Below are 20,863 nucleotides of genomic sequence, written 5' to 3'. Positions count from 1 at the left end.
GGCAGCTGCATAATTATCTGAGATAAAAATTTCTAAACCAAACATCAAATCTCACATAGCCAGAAAGGAGCAGGGGTCCTGGCGGTCCCAGCATGAGCATCCATGCTCCCCTGCATCTCTTCTCTCTGGGACCTGGTGCCTGTTGTGGGTACGATGGAGTCTGGCAGAGGCACTTCCTAACTCCGTGTTCAAAGATTATCTGTTCTTAGTTTTCTAATCCTGCAGGAGCCAAGCTGGAAGACGAGGCGTCATTAAAAATTTTCTGCTGCAAATAATTGAAACCCGGCCGGCTCTCAAACGTTTAATTTTATTGTATCTTTCTTTGCAATGTTTATAAGCTTTTGCCTATTTATAAATGCACATAAAGTTTGAAGGAAGCTTCTTAGAGCTATAAATTCTCATGCTGAGAATTTATTCTGAAAAGTGCAAACAATCCTAGGATGTGAATGCCCATTACTTTTGTACCTGGTAAAATAAACTACTTTAAATTTCTCACTGTCCGTTGCCCCTAGATCTTCCCTGTTTGCATTCAAACCCATCACACCCTCCTCTGCTTAACATGACCCCCACCTCCTTCTCTAGCCCGGCTCCTAACAAGGCCAATGCCCGAGTCTGAAGCTGCACGGGAGTGCTGTGCTGCTGGATGCCTACTGCTACATTTGACCAGACCCTTCGCCAGCCGTCTGCAAGGCTGTCATGATGAAAAGCCCTTGGCGTTTCTATCTTCCCTCGCCTGTGCGGCAGGGGTCAGCTGCGGATCGGGGTCAGCTGCGGATCGGGGTCAGCCGAGCTGCGTCGCGGGGAAACGCTTTGCGGGGCGGGAGCATCGGACGGTGCGATCCCGCCCTGCGCTCCCGTGCAGCTGAGGGCAGGCGTGACATCACGCGCGGCACCGCTGACGACACCGTGTCGTCAGAACCGTGTGACGTCAGCCTCGGGGGCAGGGAGGGGGCGGCAGGTGGCGGGCACGGCTGGGCTGCGCTCGGCGCCCCCGCCCGCGGCTGGCAGCGGCGGGCCCGGCCCGGCCCTTCCCGGCGCGGCCCGGCGGGAGTTGTAGTGCGCGGCGGGCGGAGGCGGCCGGGCCGGCCCCGGGGCGGACTACAAGTCCCAGGCGGGGCGGGCGGCGGCGCTGTGTGTGTGCGGGAGCGGGCGGCACGGCTGGGCTCGGCGCGGCTGGGCTCGGCGCGGCGGTAACCTCCCGTCTCTCCCTCTCGCAGCGGCGGCGACGATGCAGGCGGAGTCGGGGATCGTGCCGGACTTCGAGGTGGGCGAGGAGTTCCACGAGGAGCCCAAGACCTACTACGAGCTGAAGAGCCAGCCCCTCAAGAGCAGGTGGGAGCGGCGGCGGCCCGCACGGCCGGGCGCAGGACGCGGTGCCCCCGCGCTGCGGGGCCGGGGCGGCGCGGCGGGTCCCGGCGCTGAGTCAGCCCGTTTGGAAAGGCTGAAATCACCCCCCCCGCGCCCAGGGGAGGCCTCCTGCGCAGCGGGGCGGCCATTTGGTGCTTCCTGCCATAATAGCGGCGTTGTTGGGCGGGAGGCCGGGCCGGCCTTATGTAAAACGGCATTGTTGGCACCGCGGGGCCTCGCTGTCACGCCGGGGGAGCCCCCGCGGGCTCGGCCCGGGGGGGGACAGGGCGCCGGCGGCCCCGGCCCCGCGGTGGTTCCGCCGCTGCTCTCGCCCCTCGCTGCCCCCGGCAGGTGCGGCGGCGTCGGGTGGGGTCAGCGCGGACCTGCGAAGTTGTTGCAAGGTCTAGTGGCGTGCAAGGTCGTTTGGTGGTGGTTTTTTTTTTCACTTGAATTGAGAGCGTGTTTGTTACTTGTAACTGCCTGGGGAGTGGAAACTTTTGCCTAGGTACGTCACTTTCTCCCTAAAGTATTTTTTCACTGAGATACATGCTGTATTCTTATCTGGAGCGGCTGCACCGGGTAGATATGGTCTTTAAAGGGAAATAAGGCGGTGTGTGTTTCTCGCCCTTGCAGGGTCTTAGGTACCCGCTTTCTGTCCTAGCACCGCAAAAAGGAAACAAATGCTCTCCCGCGCCTTGAGCATCTACCTTGTCAGCAGTGGCATGTTTCCTCCTCTGTGTTTTCATTCAAAGTGCTCTGGCGGTAACGGACCCTCCATTTCATCACAACATTCTGCTAAGCCTTGCTCAGTCGAACGTAAGGTCATTGCTGCGAGTGCATCTTATTTGTAATCAAGTCTGTTGTTAGCCTGTCCTTATATACATGGGTTTTAGTTTTGAACAATGCTCTTCGTATGTCTGCATGCCTTTGAAAATGAAAAATGAATGGGAAGGTAAATATTTTAAAAAAATGTGTTGGAATGAGCTTATGTTTTACTGCCTATCAGACAGACTTCAGAGTAAAGAAATGAATTTTTGATCATGCTCTGGATATTCAAGAAACATAGAAGATCTTGTAAAAGATGTTAAAAATTCTGTCACTGTTGCATGGACTGGCAAAGCTGGGGCCACCTCCTGCACCTTGTTTTCATGGCAGCCTTACCTCACACCGAACCTTTGGTATTGCCAAGAGATGGTGAGCAGAGTGGTGGTGGAGACTTGCAGCATCTGACAGCCTGACAGGCTAGCCAACCAAACCAAACCTGCCAGAACTCCTCTGCCCTCCACGTTTGTGCAGGGAAGTTGCTGTTTTCCAGGTAATTAGCTGGGAGCCAGGCTAATGTGTGGAGAGAGGACAGTGCAGAGAAGATGGATTCAGCAGCGGTGGTGGGTTTCAGCTGTGATGGAGGCATCAGCGAGACCCACAGGGCTTTGGCTTCAGTGCCCACATCGCTGGTGGAGTGCAGCAGTCGAGGGGTAGATTGTGGAGCTCTCATGCCTTGTGCTGTCAAATAGCTCTGTTTGCACCAGCCACGGGTTCTAACTGGTGTGCAGGAGTTGTCCCTTTATGGTGTTGTTCCCTTTGCAGTCAGCAGTTTGCCTGTTTCTTCAGATGGTGTGGACATGGAGCTTAGATACTAGGTCTGCATTTGACCTTGCACAGATGTTCCAACTGCTTTTAATTCCTGTCACTTGGTGCTTTGGGACTGAAATGCATCCCTGTGTTGTTCACGTCTCTCAGGGGGAAGTGAATATAGATACTCAGTAATGAAGCACTGGAGTATTTGGCCATCTTCTAAATGTCACTTCAGACTTCCCCAAACAGAATTGCCTCAGGATGTTCTCACCTGATACTCCTGCAGAGCCAGCACTGCCCACCCTTTGGGTCTAAGGGCAGCCTTGTACGAGTCATCCAGAGATCCTGGTGGTGCCTCAGGCCAACATCTGTTCTGGTGTTTCCAGGAGGGCTTGTTGGATAGGAAAAGTGACCTGTTCGCCTCAGTCTGCCTCCCTGTCCCTCCACACGTACCCAGGCATACAAGAAGATGGAGCCCTGAGAGTGGAATAACAACCCATGGTTTTCCTGGCAGATAGCAAACAGACACGTTAACCTCGGCATGGGGCCTGCCCAGCTCGTGTACAGCTCTTACCTCAAGGTAGAGTCTCACTTGTCTTCCTGGCCTTGTGGGAGATGAAGAAGCAGAGGAGCAAGGGGCCCCTGCCAGGTCCATATAAACCTGTCCCTGGAGACAGGCTGATAAAAATTAATGATAACAGGAGGCAGAAGTTGCTCACGAACCTGTTTATTTCGTGATGTGCAGATCGTAATCTCAGAGAACTTCTGTAGTCCCTCAGCTTTGCTCAAGCCTGAAACCAGTCTGACTGACGATTAGCAAGGGAGTCCGACATCACCGTGCTGCCTTCTCTTGTGGATGTAAATCGGGAATAATTGCAGAGCAGTCAGTGCAAAAGCACCTGGTCAGCGTGGTGTAGCGATGGGACTGTGGCCATGGGAGTTACTTTCTTGTCTCCGTAGCCTTGCTCTGGAAGGGTGCCTGGGGAGCAGACAAACCGGAGGCAATAGCTGATGTTAGAAAATGAGTCTAAATAGCAATCTGCTCTTTTCCCTGGTGAGAACTGCTGATTTCCTAGCAACGTTCAGGGCTTTCTCTCATCTTTTCTAATGGTAAGAGGTGAGAAGCATCCTTGGCTTACTCATAGCAGCTGCAATTATGAGTACATAGAGAGAGCCATCCAGCTCAGAAATATGTAAGAACGCCAGTGTTCTGAACCAAGAAGAAACTTTTTTTGTTGCCCAGTTTAACTAAGCCCTGCTGATATTGCTGTCCTTCGCTCAGTAAAACTCTCCTATTCATTTCCTCCCACATTGCTTGTTTCCAAAATATATAACATCCAGTTAAAGATTTCTCCTCTTCAGTGTGCCCTCGCAGTTACTCCATCCATATTTCATAATTCAAGTCTGCAATCCAAAGCCGCAAGGGGTCCAATAATAAAAGCTTTTTGCAGTAAATACTGTACTGACTTAGGCCAAGCCACAATTGAATGCTAGAGGCCAAGGAAAAATGTGAGCCCAGCAAAAAGCTTTAATCACAAGGGATGGAGAGAACACATGGGGCTGAGATACATCAGTTCCAGTTGTATTTTCGAAACCCCTCGGACTCATGAGAAGTTTGCCTCTTGTGTTAAGTGCTAGATGCATTTCATGGTTCTCTGGAATTTGCTGTGGTGGAGTGTCTTTGAAAACTGAGAAGATGTTTCAGTTGCTTTGGTTTCTCCAGAGTCACTTTTCACTGTGGGAGGAAACTGGGCTGTATGACTAGCCAGTAAGACGAGATTGGTTTTTTTCTTCACATTCATACTTTAGTCCTCTCCTGCCATATTCCCAAAGTATAATAGTTTTTGTTTATAAATACATGTGCTTTAATATGTATGTGTTTGTGTAATGAGCAAGCAAATAAGTTTATGGGTAGAAGCTGTGCGCAATGAAACCAATGGAGTTTTATTTTCAGACAATCATTCGAAGAAAATAATCAGTTATTACCAAAAGTAATCAGAGATCCTGACGTGTCTGCATGCTGTCATCAGGGCACTGTAGGCTTAAGTTACATCTGTTGTACTACTAATGTGGATTATTTAAATCATTTGACTTACTAAAGTGATGTTTTGGATATCAAACTGTTATCTGGAAGTAAAGACTTTCCCGTCTGCCTTTGTACAGGGTGATCAGAACTGAACCAGATGTGCTAAATGCAGCAAAAATGTCTATATTCAATTGCTTTGTGTTTTGGTTCTTTGTAATGTACGTCCATTTGGATGGCACACGCTACCTAGCAAGTGCCAGCAAATTATCGTCAGTTGTTGTAATTTTACTGCCCTGTTCTTAATAAAACCACGTACTTACAGGTAAACTGCTGCTATTTATGCTATTTTCTGTTGCCCTTTCCCAGCTTACTTATTTTCAGACTGGTCAAAAAGCACCGGAATGATTCAGTTACTGAAGTATTTTTAGTGTAAAAAAATATTTAGAAATGCTTTTAGGCTGCATGTTAGTTTTCTAGGAAGCTTATTCTTACTTTATGAGCAATAACATTGAGATGTAGAGTTTGTCATTACTAAAGCAGTGGTGTTTTTATAAAATTCTCATCATTCCTGGTGTGCAAATCCTTTTTTTGTGTAAACCTTCAATATTTTACTCTTATCAGGTAGTACCTCTTCTCCATCCAATTAGGATCCTCTGTAAAGTTCTCCCTTTTTTCTCTTCTGGTGCTGTGCTGAACATCGAAGTGTCGATTTAGTAAAAACTTCCCTTTTAATACTCAGTGCTTGTTGAGGAAATACAAATATCACCAAAGAGGCACACATTTTTGAGCTGCGTACCTACTCTGGAGCCAAAGAGGACTTCTTTAAAGTGCTTTAGTCTGCAGATGATCAAATTTAATTTTGTAAATGAACTTTGCAGTGTGATTAAATTTGAACTTGATTACATTAGGTTTCTCAACATGGAGTTTGTTCCTTATGGGAGGTAGTCTTTTCATATTACTGCTATTTATGGATCTTATTCAAGTGTTTTATATTCTGGTTGGGTTCTGCAATGCAGTTTGTTCAAGCTACTGCTTATATCTGTTCCAGTTGTGCAAGAAGTGGAAAATATCCTTTATTTAGAACAGGCCACGTGTGCTTGCATCCAGGAACCGTGCCTCAGTGTGTTTAAAAAAAAAAAAAAAAAAAGTATTTTGGAGGAACAGATTTTAAAAGTTCCTGAAATATTTTTCTGTCTGTTACAGAGGAACGTTACATATTTTAAACTAACAGGTAGTAATAGCAGAGTTTAAAGTGATATGTAGGCAAGCACTGACTGAAGTCTATGGTAAAAGTCTGAACTGATGTCAGTGGGAGTAGAGCTAAGCCAAAAGTACGTCTTTGAAATCTCCCTGGTAATGTTTATGTGAGTGAGTCAATAATCCCATGTTTTCTCTGCACCTCAAATTTGCTTTACTGGGAGGGAAACCCTCGCCACATCTTTTTGCACTCTTTTATTTTTGAAAAGAGTCTTAAAAGGAAAGGCTGCAATTGGAGTGTCTGTTGTATAAACATGCGGAGACAATAAGCGGTATTTCTTTGTATTTCTTTATACTGGGAGCCGGTGCTACTCCCTGTCTGTAGCAGAGCATTCTCCATGGTGAGAGATCCTGCTTGACCTTTTCTCTTCTGCAGAACTCTCGCTCTGTTATTTGCAGGAGGTCTTTGCTATTTAGCAGGGAAACAGAAATAGCCCATGAAATTCAGTTCAGTGCTTGCTTTGATACGAACTATTGAACATCGTTTTTGCTTCCCTGGCCTGCTTTCCTCGGGAGGGTTTTGTTCAGCTGCCAGGCTGATCAGAGGGTGCACAGATATTTGGAGGCTGAGCTGACTGCACCGACTGTGCACCTTTTAGCATGCACGTGTGTTTTCTTTTTGTTTATTGGACTGCTGGCTGTATTAGTTGTGTGTAAGTACATATGCACTCTGCATGAAATAAATCCATACCTTTCTGGTGAGCAGGAAGCTTCCCTAGCTGGCTGCTGTGGATTTATTGAATCCAGGTGATAATTTGAATCAATGTGTTCTTTTGCCTTTTAAATGGCTGCAAATAAACCAAGGCAGCCCTACTGATGGATAGCTGGGCTGCCCTGGTACTGCTAGTTTCCCTGTGTGTAGGGGACATAATTTCACAAGCCTCTGGACCTGAATTTTTGGGGCTGCTGTGGATCTATCAGTTGTCATTAACAAGTCATTGCAGAGCTCGTTCTGCCCTGTGTATGCTTTTATTTTGCACTTAGGGTGATGCATCAGAGGAGGTCCTTTCTGCCATGATGGGGCGGCAGCGTGACTAATTCCTGCTGTATAGTTTGGTCAGTGTCTAGAAGAAAACTGGGAAACAGGAGCAGAAGAGACTTGCAAATGCATTATTTTATAAACAAATTCAGCCTCTCACCACATTCTATAATTAAAAGTTTAATGGGAAGAAATCTGTACAGCTGCTTAAAAATGAGGGTACAGGAGAAACCTGTTCTGACACTTACTATGCTGTCCTCCTATTTCTAGGTTTCCTTTCCAAAGCAACATGCTCTCAGACTTTGAAAATGAAACAGAAGGAGTAATTTTGTGTTTACTTTTCTGCTAAAAATTCAAATTGTGTTTTGGCTGATAATTGTCTTCCGAGAACTATCTGCTGTTGCAGTATTGAGAACAAAATGAAAGTCCAACTTCATTAAGCTGGTTAGGCTCTTGGCCATTATTGTCTGTCTTGTTCTATTTTGGATTCAAAAAGTTTTTGAAATACATTTGTTTTAGCATTTTTTGTTTGGTACAATTCACTGTTTTTTAATATCATTTTTGCTGGAACAACAACAACATGATTAAGCAGCATGGCAGATTTTGCTGGACATTTAACTCGTGCATTGCTATCATAGTGCACTAGAACTATGATTATTTTATTTATCTTTTTTTAATAATCCCAGCAGCTAAACAGTGACAGGACAATTATTGGCTCGCATGTAGTTTTGCATTTCATTTCATACTGAGGAAAAACAGCACAGGAAAAGGAATGTTGTTGCATATTCATAATATAACAGTGCTGCTGCTTTAGTTGCAACAGCTGTAAAAACGCTGATGTTGCTTTGAGTGTCAAGATTGAAATAGTTAGGTTCACAGGAACCACAGGCTGTAATGCAGTCTGAAGCAGGTCAGCCTGTCCTCCAGCCCACCTCCGAGTTAGGAGTTATGTGCAGTTTTCAGTGTTAGACAGGCCAAGGACCTTTGGTGCTTTAAGTGGATGCTGTGGATGGGCACTAGCAATTTTGGGGTGCCTTTTGAAAGGGCTCTTCTCTGGCCCAATATCTTTGGCCAGAATTTCATCCTGTGATTTGCGTAAGCTTCAGTCATTGCTGTCTGTGGGCTTCACCTGAAAATAAGCATTTCAAAGAGGACATAGGAATGTCCAAGTGGAAGGGGATGGTGTGGGCATCACTGTACAAGTACAAAAATGGTGAGAATTAATAAGAAAGGCTTGCAATACAACTGCTAGCTAATACTTTAACCACTAATAGTGCCTTTGGATCGAGCTCATTTTTTCTGGTAACGTCTCTGCTGCAAGGGCTGCTGTACTGTTTGTGTTAGCAGCTTTCTGCCAAGCATGCAAGCCAGGGTCTGGTGGTTTATAGCTTTTTCTTCTTCCGTGGTAAGTGATTATGTAGAAACGCTCTGCAGGCTCCCTGTGCCCTGACCTGCTGCTCACAGCTGCTGTGTGGACTGGACTGGCAGGTTGAAGGGCAAAAATGTGTTGCTGTGATATATAATTACTTCTTCTAGCATGAGCCAACAGAGCTGCTTGCTGTGATGATTGTTACGTGTGCTGCTATGTAAAACAGAATGCAAGTTTAATGTAGGGTTTGGGCTAGTATTTTAATGTTGTAATTAACAGCCTCTAACCGTAAACAAGTTGTTTTTTTTTTTTAAATCAGTTCCCATGAAGATTATTCCTTTACGATGTAGGCGGACATACATTTGCAGATGTGGAGTTTATGAATTCTGTATTACTTGCAGAAACGAGCATCAAGAACAAAAAATACCTCTTTTTCGCACCCTTTTTCTCTTAATTTAGAATACCACATGTACGGCGTCAGGCGGCTGGAGATCAGTCCTGCAGTCGGTATTTCACAGGGACATTTCAGCCAAGGGAAGCAGTCGCATTTGAGACGATGCGGCAGTTCCCTTCTCTCAGAAGAACAGGATTCATCCTTCTTAAATGTTCCTCAAAAAACGGTGATCTAGTTTCACAGGTATGTTCTGTCTCTCTTTGTGCTGCTCTTTTAACACAAAATGGGCATAAACCCACCTGAACCGGCCGTTTGGGCTGGAGTGGCTGGATGGAGTGTGCGGGGAGGGGGGTGGTGTCCAGTTTTCTCAGAGCATCTTCTGAGATGGTTTGTGAAGAGACCACTGAAGTTGTGAGAAGCAGGAAGAGGTTTGTGTCTGTTCGGACCTACAAAGGCAAGATTTTGTCTGTGTGCAAGGATTTCGTGCGTGGTTTGGCCTACAGTTACATTAAAGAATTTAGTTATGATGAATACTGCGAGAAACTGACTTTATATGGTGAAAATTAGTGTTTTGGGTACCTAGAAAGGTGTTGACCAGCTTTGAGACATGTAGGTGCTGGAAGTTTGCCAAGTTTAATGTGTTTAAAGTGTTGCGCCAGTAGCAGATTCTGTATTGTCAAAGCTTTCCTGTAGCCATAGGGTCCTGAGACACCATTTCTTATCTTCGCAGTCTGTGAAAACACAAACTGCTGTATGAATGGTGGAAACCTAGTAGGCAGAGGTGTTGGGATCTGGAGAGTGGAGAAAAGTAACAAGAAGAAGTGGGAACAACTGGAATGTCCCCAACAAAGATTCTCCAGAGAATGGAGACAGGAATGATGAATGATTGTTACTAATCTTATTCCCAGCCATACTGTTGTAACATGTAAACACAAAAAGAAAATAGGAATTACAGTGATCCTTTCTGGAGGAGAAGCAGCTAGCTAGGAAACGTGGGTTGGAGCTGAGTCGGCTGGGAGCTCTTTCGGGGGGAGAAGATGGGAGCAGACTTTGGAAGCTGTCAGATGGCAAGAGATGGGGAATATGGACAAGTGGAGGTTGTGATCCTGGAACATCGAACTGAGAAGTCAGAATAGTATTGTAGAGAAGGAAAAGGATCATTGAGATACCGAAGTTGGAGAGCCTGGCTGAATATGTGCATATTTACTATTTCCTTTAAGGATTCTTTGAGTTTTATCTAAATAAGGGAGGAGAGAGTTTGTATAAAATACGAATGACTTTGGAAATGCTTTTTCTGGATGTGTCACTGCATGGTAATACCATATGCAGCTGTAAAGCCAAACTGGGAATACAGAGGTAGAGGGAACAAACCAAACCCTTTTTATAATGTTTGTGGACTTCAGCCTGAATAAATAACAGTTGCAACTTCAGAGAATGAAATAAGAATGATATTGAGATGTGTACACATGCAGGAGAGGATAATTTTACAGAAAAGCAAAGGGAAAAACCTCTTTTGGGCTGTTAATTGGAAGCCGGAAGGAGGAGTTTGGGGAGGGTGTGTGGCTCTTGCAGTGGGTCCCCTGGAGTGCTGTTAACTGCTGTGTTTGGGTTTCTGCTCAGCCTAGCAAGTTTTATTTTATTTGTACCAAATATTTACAGTTCTGCCCAAGCTCAGCCATGCTAAAGCCACATCCCAGGTGTCAGTCTGTCTAGTGGCATAGTTCAGAAGAGTTGCTGGGATCATTTATTTATTTATTGCTGTTGTAACACGAAGGTTGCTATCTGATAAATAATTATTCCACCCTTGGAGAAGGCACATTGTAAATCTGTTAAGCTGCTCCTTTGTTTGTTAGGCTTGTGCATAATGAGTTTGGAATTTAAGATTAGTAGTATGCTGTGCAACTGCTCATTTTGTGACCTCATCCTCCTCCTCGGCTTGCCTGCTTGTCCACCTGTCACATCCTGTTGGGCACTTAAGGCTATATTCGCAAGGAGAACCTGGGTTTAGTGTTGCATCATCTCATTTTCATGTGTTCTGCCTAGTGGAATTTTAAAAAAAGTAGGTGTCTAGGTTCCTTACAGAATACATGGGGGAAAGGAAAGATGGCTTCAAAGAAGGCTTGTGAGAACTGGCGTGTGGAGTGGGGGGTTACCTGAGTCAGCCTGCAAAGGGTGTAAGAGGCTGGTGCTGGTGTCGAACGCTGTCCTTTGAAGACTTGGTTGTCTGGTCTCGGTGAGCTGTTGCTAAACTTTTCTTGAAGCGATGTGCCAAAGAGAGGTCTGCTCTTTCAGAGGTGAGGAAGAGCAGGTAGTACAACATCACTCTACCCCAGCTTTATCTACTCGAGACACAAGTTTTCAGTTCCAGTCAAAACATGGGATTGAACATGTCCACCACCCTTTGGAGTGCCCAAACCAAGAAACTATGGGCTTTTTAAAGTGTCTCTTTTGCAGAAGCTGGTCCATTTTTGCCTTTTATAGTATTCATTGAACTGGAAGGGGCAGGAGTGGCTTGGTGTAACACCAGGGAGTGAGCATTTGCCTGGGATTGTTCCCACCCTGCTCCAGAAAATAGTTATTTGTACAAAGTGGAGCAGCTCTACCAGGAAGCAAGGGAGATGTGCTCAGAAATTAGACAGTTTTCAGCTCCATCTGTTTCTAACAGGCAGTTGTCCAAATCTCTGTAATTGGGGTCACAGCATGAAATATGGGGACCTGTTTGATATAGGAGTGGTGATATTTGGGGCACAGGTAGTTGGATTAAGGAAAAATGTCTTTAAGGTTGTGGGAACCAGAGATTCCTGAATTTTGCTGCATGAGGACAAGGAAGTTGAAGGGTGGTGTGAACTCTGGTACGGGTGGCCAAAGGGACTCTCCGACCGCTATATATTGATGAGGAACCAGCCAGGCAAAGGTTGGATATTAACAGTGAAGACAAGTATACGTGAATTCTTGAGAATGCTTAATTTTTAGGAATGTGAAATCTTTCACAGTGCAGCAAGAGAAGCTTGCATCTGTGTTGAAGTGTGTTATTTCAAAGGAGTCAAGTAAGGCAGGAGATAAAATCACATTTTTTTAATTTATCTTGTTGCACAATTTATAGTTTCAATCAAATTGCAAAACTATTCTGCAAGTGATAATTTGGTTTCCAGCTAATGCAGCTTTTCATACTTACTGTACAAAGATGTACTGTAGGAGCTGCTCACCCTGAAGATGCTGTGGGCTGGCAAAGATTTTTTGTGTTTTTCAAGTGTGGTGAGTAATGTTGAAAAGCATGAAATAGATCTGCTTGTTATGAGGATTTTGGAGGTGCCGGAGCTGCCCCTGCAAAGAAAACAGGGCTGGCTGGAAGAGGCCTGGTGCTGCTGCAGGTTTGCAGAGCTGGGGAGGGTCTTTCTTTTTAGTATTTCCCAGAGGAATCGGTCACCGTGCCTTTACAGCAGCCTCCTGCTTTCTGGGAGAGGGAGAGATCCCACTGAGTAGGCAGTAATTGCTGCCTTTCCAAAGGAGTCCTCCTTTGTGGAGGAGACTGCTAATTATCCCTCAGCCTTTCTAATGAAGGTGCTTGTAAGAGTTTTCCTGGTGTACCATGATCTCTGTAGCTCAAAATTTCCCTCCTCTGGGTCTGCAGTGTGTGCGGTGATCTCTTGCACCCAGCCGGGGGGTGTGTGTCCTCTTGGGTCTCAGGTGGGATCTTTAGGGACTTGCGCTTTGGAACTGTTGACCATGTGGCCTTTTGCCTTGCAGCACCACCTGAGACTATAAATAGACCTGCAGAGGAACAGGTCCGATGAGCTCATGTTCCGTTTTGCTGTGCTGGGTGTCGCGCTGCGTCCCGCATCAAAGGAGGCTTGTGAGAAGAGGTGGCTCTTGCAGTCAGCTGGGACCCGGGGCACCTCTGGGGGGGCTGCAGCCTCGCCTGGCAGTCCCACCGTTTCACACCGGAGCTGCTTCTGGGCAGCTGGGGTTTTGCAGCTGTTTCGGGTGGGCACAGAGACAGAGGCACATGGAAGATGGCAGGTCCTGCTCCCTCAAAGGATCGCGAGAGCGTCAGCACGCTATTGATATGGTGCAACGTTCAGCAGGTCGTGGCGATGCTCTTGTCTCTGCCATCCTGGCTGGCTAATATGGGAAACCAGCAGTTACTCCAGGAAAACATATATTAATGATCTAAAGAAGAAATTATTTCTTACAGCTCCTCCTTGTGTAAGTACTGGGTTTGCTCACTCGCCTGTTTTCTCATATAGTTTTTGAGATGTACTATGAGCTGGATGATGGTGCTGGTTTGTATGGTTACCAGTCTCATCCCCTGCTATCTGATAACTCCTGCCCCGTTGCTATGAAACGTTTTAGTGAGATGCTGTGTAAAAGGAATGAATATCCATCTGTAACTGCTGAGATATTTTTCCATGGCTCATCTCTTGCTGATCTTTCTGATCAGTTTTCTAATTCTGCTGTCGGTGGATTTGAATGGTTTCTGGTGTTGTCGTACAATTATCTGATGTGTATTTCCCATATGTCATTTAATACCTTAGCATTGAGGCTTGTTAAATAACACCACGCAGAAAATCACAGTATCTGTCCTTGTCTCTTTTCAGTGGTTTTATTTTTTGTGGCAAAGACTTTCACAGCTCTTGAAATTCCACTTCCGTAATCACTATTTAATAATCTAAGACAGTTTTCTCTGTATTTAAGAGCTATAGAATCAGGCTGTGCTTTGGAGAAATGCTAAATTTGGCCGCTTGCAGAGTCATCCACAGTACATAGCTTGTTCAGTAGATGCTATTTGGCTTCTTGTAGTGCTGTAGGGGATGCCTGGCTTTGGGGGCTGTGTGGTAGAAATGCAATTCCTCCTTCCTGCAGTAGCATAGAGAGAAATACGTGGTAGAACTACGAACGTGTGCACTCTGGGGGCACTTATAGTTGCAGAGCACACCTGGCAGCAGAAAGATGGGTGCTCTGGAACTGTAAGATTGTATTGATTGTGTTGCATTTCTGCTGGAACAAAAATATAACTGGCTCAGCATTTGCACTTTCCACTTGTGTATTGTTTTCTCTTTATTTTGTGTATTTAGAAAATGCTATGCTCTGCAAACTGCTGGTTTAGTATTTTCTGTGGAATGAAAACCATCTGGATAATTTAACTGAATTTTATCAAAGTTTTTGGCAACAGGCTCTTTTCCTGGCATCTTGTTAGATGAAGATGAGAATTCAAGTTAAAATTCAGGGAGGAAACAATGTGCTGGTTTATGATCTGGAATTTTAGAAACAACTTAGGCTTGTTTGAAGTTGTAAAAGTAATCAAAATATTAAAATGATATACAGTCTCTCCCAAAAACATTCTCCCTGAGGAAATGCCTGCCATAGACTTTTTTTCTCCCCAATGTACTTTGAATCCTTTGCATAGTGGGAGCTGCAAGCTAAAGAAAGCACCCGGCGTTCATGCCGAGGCTTCTTTTGAAAGAGATCAGGCTTAAACGCCAGCTAAAGTTAAGCATATGTTTAAAGACTTCCCTTGATCAAAACCCCGTTCAGCAAAACACTTCTTTGTGTTCTCTAGTTCAGAATCCTAAATAATTCAATTGCTTTTGTACTTCTGAGTTTAAACTTGTTGCAGCCCTCAGGCTGCAGCAAACACAGGAGAGCTCTACCCTGATCCAGCAAACATGAAGCACGTGAACCGTGCTGCTCAAGACTATTTGTGCTTAAGTTTCAGCTCATGGTTTGAATACGTTGCTGGATTGGGAGATAAGTGTTCAGCATATGGCAGGTTGTTGAATTGGATGTACTTTTTTAGCCTGTAACTGTCGTTCTCATATATTTCACTTTCGTTGAAATACTACTTAGAAAAGTTAAAAAAATCCCACTAGAAAAAGATAAATGCATAATCCTTTCAACATGAGATGCGGATTAACTAACTAACTGAATTTCAGTATAGTCTGTTTCACAGAGGAAGGCCACTGTCAGATTTTTCTTTCCTCGCTCCTCAAGACTTAACTGTCCATTTAGTTTCTGATGTCCTGACAATAGTGTTGGCTTGTGGGTTCATTTATTTGGGTGGTGTGGTGTGTTTTGTTTTGGTGATATGTGTGTGTGGTGGTTTTTTTTTTGGGGGGGGGGGGTGTTAGTGTGATAGCCAGTGTGGCTCCTCTGAAAGAGGAGCTGTATATGACTGCAGCTTTCTGGATCTAAACCAGGTTGTTCTCAAAGCCAACCACAGTGTTGTTAGTCTAATATCGAGTGTCATGTGGACAGGCTCTGGAAATTTGGAATACGGTTATTTTCAGCAGTCTTAAGTTTTTTCCAGTGGCTGTGCAGAATCGCAGTCATTGAAGTGACACCTCTAGAGATCATCTGCTCCAACTCTGTTGCTTGTCATGTTGAGTAGGTTGCTCAGAGACATGTCTCATTGGGCTTTGAGTATCTCCAAAGACAGAGACTCCGCAGCTTCTCTGGGTGATGTGTTCTAGTATTTATGACCCTTACAGTAAAAAAAAAAAAAAAGTGTGAGGTGTTTTGGGTTTTTTTTAAATTTTTTTTTTATGGTGGTGGTTTTGTTTTGTGTGGCATTTTTTTTGTTTTTCAGTTCTACATAACTGATACATAAACTGTTTTTTGACTTGCGTATCACAGTATGCACAAGTTGAAGGATGCACACCTCCACATCTCCCCCCAAGTTGCACTCCTTCAGCTTTGCTTTTCTAAGTAAGACAAGGGGAATTATTGCTTATCTAAACTTTTGCAATTTGTCCTAAAAGCAAATGATGGTACAGGCATAGTTAAAGACCTGGTGAGCAAAACTTCTGCATCTTTTTTTAGTCTTGGCTCAAAAGCCACCAGGTTTTCTTCCTTGACTTGATTCTGTTGTGTTTGAGACAAACTAGTTGTTTGCTCTGTCATTCCCCATTGCAGAGGGATGCAAAGCGCTTCACAACATAACGTTACATTTAATAAACACTTCAGCTTCAGTGTGGGGGTTGTGTCCAGTGCTGCAAAACTGCGCCTTGGTGTTGTTTGTGCAAAGCATTTGACAGATGCTCATTGCTTGTGATGTTATCTGGGCTGTTTAGTGTGTATAGTAATTCCATGAGGCTGACTAAAATATTCCAGTTCTTTGATGCACCAGCACTAACTTGTCTTCTATGAATTAATACAGTGAAGTCGAAATTACATCTGAAATAGTAAACATGAACTTTGGCCACTTCATGTTCTGGGATGATTCTAGAATCAGTTCCTCAGTGTTCTGTGCACAAAATGCCTTTTTGTAACCTGTAGCTGTGTCTGTGTTGGGGAGAGCGTACAATACACTTTTGCCAAGCGATATTAAATAAATCTCACATGGAACTGAGTATCTTCAGTTGGGACTGGTCTTGCCTTGGCTGTCCTGCATCATGCGGCTATCTAGGACTGCAGTTTTCTGCAGATTGCTTTTGGCAGCTTCAAGGACCAACAAACTGGAGATCTCACAGAATATATTCTTTAGTGTGGAAAGGTTTACTGGAATTACTGGAGAAGTTTACTTCAGAGGTGCCTTTCAGGGTAAAATAAAGTGTAGCTGCTAAATGCAAATCTTTAATGATGCTGTCGATAGGAATTGGGAGTCTAGTGCTATGCCGTACCATAGCAGCCTTGGTTGATTCACTTTTTATCAGATGTAGAAACAAACACGTGCTGACTGTACAGTCTCCAGTTTTTATTTTCTGAGGCTGCATTAATTTCTCTGTACTGTCAAGCTTTGACATGTTTGGGTAACTGGAGTTCACTGGCAATAGCAAAACATGAAGTATAGAAAATGAACAGTGTTTACTGCTTCAAACTTTCTTCCTTTGCATTTCCAGTAACTATTGAGAAATGAGCAGAAAGTTACGGGTGCTTTCACAGAGTAGCACTTTATGGGGAAGAGACTTGACGACTTATTGCCACCTAGAAGCTCCAAGCAAACCTGAGAACCAACAGTGTCAATGGTCCTTCTTATTTTAAATTTCCAGATGAGGATGATATCTGCATTTCTGCAGTCCTTTTGGGCTTTTCTCATGCAAATGAGTGACTTTGGATGGTAAACAGCTGCAGCAATAGCTGCACTCCTGGGGTGCTGTAAGGCTTAGTTAGCTGTTAAGTGCCTCTGTGACAAAATTAATACCATGTGAATGATGGTTGTTGACAGACTTATAGTCTAGTTTTTGCCTCTACCTGTATCTCCAATGAGAACTCTTTTTACCTCATCGCTTCTGTTTGTCTCCCCTTGTTTATTCAAAGGCTCAGTGGTGTGTAGAGGGAGATGAGGAGAAGCAGGTAGGGCAAGAGGTCTGGACATCTGCTTACAAAGGCATCTCCAAATGCCACTTGAACATCTCACTGCAAATGCAAAATTCCGGAGCAGGAGAAGTCTTGTCCTCCGTCATCTGGGTAAAATGTGGGATCCTGGGAGGTCTCACGCTGCTGCTTGAATAAAGCTGTTGGGGCAGTTTAACTCTGCAATGCTTAACTTCAATTAAGTTGTCAAGTTTAGCATTGCTTTAGGCATTAGTAGAGTTTTACTCTCACTTAAAAATCTGGTTTAGGAATTAACCTCCATTTTATTCTGAAGTTCAGAAGGTGCTCGTTCCATGCAGCAAATCGTATGTCATGTGGATTAAAACATGAAAGATATTCAGTAATGAGAAACTGAAACAAGGTAGTGCAGAAATTAGGTTACATGCAGTTTACAGGGAGCTGTGCTAGATGCTGAGTTCTTAAAAACAAACAAACAAACCAACCCCCAAAAAACCCCTAAAACCCAAACAAAACAAAAACCAAACAAACCCAAATAAATGAAAAAACCCAAACAAACAAACAAAACCCCAACAACAACAAAAAGAAACATTTTTGAAAGCACTGCCTTGCATCTGCATTTGTGTGGTTACGGAACATCCTGGATTACATTGGGAATTAGTAATGAAGTTGGGATTTCTGTCATTGTGCACCGACTTGTTATTACACTTAGGTTTATGGTACAGCTTTTTCTGAAATTTGGACACTGGATGGCTGTGACAGTTCAAGTGCCAGAAGGTGTAAGACACTGAGACTGGGAGAAGAGTGTATAAAGATGGAGGTATACCGGGTTCAGCTGGGTGATACAGACTTGGTTGAAATCATACCGTTTTGCCCATATTTTACATCCTGTAGAGCCATTACTCTTATAATACGAAGAGAAGTGATCCCCAGGTTTTCTGGCAAGAGGACTGTTTAGCTGCTCGCAGCATTGGAGTGTAGCTGTGTGCTGCTGCTCCCCTATGCAAGAGCAGAGCTGCTATGCAAGGGGAAACAGGTTTAATTTTCCCCAGAAATTGTCAGGCTTATTGCACGTATGCATGAGTATGTGCCAGCTGGTGAGTCCCATGCTTTTCAGGACTAGACTGCTGGCGTAACACCAATTCCTGTGGGCCGACTTGCCTTTGGATATAAAATACAGGCCTTCAAACTGCGCCAGTTTCTGCTGCCCAGAGGTTTTGGGATATGAGGTGTCTCTCCTCTACTGAATGTCGCATGCACAAAATGTTTACGCATCTTTTTTGGTCTGCGTATTGGGGACTACATAAGAGCATCGATTCAGAACGTGAACACAAAGGCATTTGCAGAGCAACACTGTCTATCGTGCGTTCACCCCATGACGTGCATTCTCATGTCAAAGTGCATTTCTACCAATTCTTTGGTATTGTCCACTCCAGTAGACTTCAGAGGCGAAGACGCAGGAGGCTTGGTGTTTGCCCAGCTGCCTCCTCTGTAGCTTAGAGATGTGGAATCAGAGGCTTTGGTTTTTTTCTATTATTTGAGTGATTTAAGGGAAAAAAGTAGTCTTTTATCAGTTATTTAACGACTTAAGTTCCAAGGCAGTAATGTGGGGTAAAAGTTCACCTTATGAACACCAGGAGGAGGACTCTGCACTGCACAGGGTGTGGTTTGAGCTGTGCCTGATCTCCGGCTCCAGGCTGGGACCCACGGCCGAGCCCGTCTGTGCCTCGAGTCGCAGTCCTGCACCCCACGAAGGGGCTGGCTGCTGAATGGCTGCAGGGAGAGTTGGTCGATCTTGCTGATTCAATGTGAAAGGACCACACATGCTAAAAAAAAAAAAAGTTTTCCATCCATTTACAGACCTGACTTGTGCTGTGGCCACACAGTTACAAGACCCAACCCAGAGGAGGGTTGGGAATGAGGAATGTGGGAAGGCAGGACTCCTCCTTCCATAGCAGTTTGCAGTTATGTTGGGTTAAATGGAACATAAAATCTTACTGCTGACCTTAGAAAAAAAAAAAATGGTAAAACGATGTGTGAGTTGTGCGGTGGCTGGCGTGTGGTTGGTTTTCTGTACGCAGCTGAATTTTTCCTGTCTTAAAAACAGCATTCCAGTAGAAAGTGTGACAAGTACCATGCTTACATTCAGTGACATCTTTACCACTGAGTCCAGCTTGATGAGTTTATATGACTGATTCCTAACATACTGAATCTCTTAAATGAGTGAGCGGTAATGCCAGCAATCTAGTAACCTGCCAGGACTCTTCTCTAGCTTTATGCTTACTCCGTAGGGACTACGTCCCAAATATCGTGGCTCACTGAGCTAATGGTCTTAGATTCAAGCATAGTTTAGTTAATTCTGTGTAATAATTTACTGATGTCAGCTATAGAGCAGTAGTTATCTGTGTGCAAAGTCCTGGTTGTTTGCAAATATGATGTAATGTAGGTTAACACAAACTTCTTTGACCGTAGACTAAGCTCAGCTGTCTTAGTACACGTTGGCCATGGACTTACAGCACACGTGGCTGCTCAGCTGCTGAATGGTAACTTGTTAAGCCAAGGTATTTCGATCGGCTGCTTGAGTCCTCCTGCCACCGCGGAGACTGGAATCACTTGTGTTGACTGCAGCTGTAACATCCAAGTCATCCTGTGTTAATCTGTTTTCCATGGGAGACAGAAAATGTAGATAATGGATGAAGCAGGATTAAATTCTTCAAGTGTGTAGCCACTGCTGGTGACTGTGGACTAGTTTGACGGGGTACACATCTGTGTTAACTTTCAGAAGACAACATGAAACTATTATACAGTTACTACCCACTCCAGGATCTGCACATCAATTAGGAGAGGCTGCTTACTCATGCTCCTGAAAAGTTGCGCCAAAATAGCTATTATGTTATGTCAGAGCCCCTATTTTCATCCTGAGCAATTAATCAGAATATAAACCTTGTTTCTGGTCGGCAGTGTTTGTACATAGACCTAGGACTTTGATACAAGGTACTTTGGAGCTGTGCTGGTTCAAGAGGGCTCCTCTGTAGTTGGCATGCATTGGGGAAATTATTATGAAATGTGATGTTGTTTTTCTAGCAGTATATCTGGGGAGTTCCAACAATAAAGTCCTCTGTAAACAGCTTTTGTTCTGCATGTTATGACTTATTCTACTACAACACTTAGGATCCCTGCTTGGGACCCAGCATTCCTTGCTGCTGGTAGGTGCTATGTGAGCATGGAGGGAGGTGGTGGGATGCTTCACAGCAGATCTGCAATCTGAGAACAAGACAGGAGAAGCAGATGGCTAGAGGAGAAAACAATGAGGCAGAGCTGTCAGCATGATGGGAAGGAGTCCCAGTGTACCCACTGCCTTGTTGCTGTCAAAACCCTGGTTGGTGTCGTGCCCAGGGAAGAGCTCTTGAGACAGACTTGATGGAGAATGGTAGGGTGGGTACGCTTGGAGGTACCTCTGGGGACCTTCCTTTGTAAATGGGAGAAAGTGCTGAGCAGACATGGTTGGAGAAATGTGGCATTGTTGATGGCCAACTTGCAGCATTTCTAGTCAAGCTTTAGGAGCTTGCGGTTCTGGGTGGTTGTCTGCTTGGGTAGTTGTTGGTCATTCACTATGGCCCAGAGATTTGTGGTAGCAGAGCCTTG

The 20,863-nt window shown here is 44.7% G+C and overlaps 1 protein-coding gene across 5 annotated transcripts in view; it reads left to right on the top strand.

Annotated features, from left to right (window-relative positions):
- The first annotated feature begins 864 nt into the window (after positions 1-864).
- Positions 865-20,863, top strand: part of MITF (melanocyte inducing transcription factor) — a 109,216-nt gene continuing 89,217 nt past the window's right edge. The window contains exons 1-2 of one of the 5 annotated variants that reach the window (XM_065642925.1): positions 865-922; positions 1,218-1,332. In XM_065642925.1, the coding sequence (XP_065498997.1) occupies positions 1,229-1,332 (104 nt within the window). In that variant the 5' untranslated portion in view covers positions 865-922; positions 1,218-1,228. Of the gene's footprint in view, positions 923-1,031; positions 1,333-1,648; positions 1,853-12,797; positions 13,154-20,863 lie in introns of those variants that run through there. The other 4 variants (XM_065642924.1, XM_065642926.1, XM_065642929.1 and 1 more) reach the window with 4 other exon arrangements.

This window comes from Caloenas nicobarica, chromosome 11 (assembly GCF_036013445.1).
Source record: "Caloenas nicobarica isolate bCalNic1 chromosome 11, bCalNic1.hap1, whole genome shotgun sequence".
In the NCBI taxonomy this organism is placed as follows: domain Eukaryota; kingdom Metazoa; phylum Chordata; class Aves; order Columbiformes; family Columbidae; genus Caloenas; species Caloenas nicobarica.
Note: the sequence above shows the minus strand (reverse complement) of the source record. Positions and strands in the feature narration are given on the sequence as shown.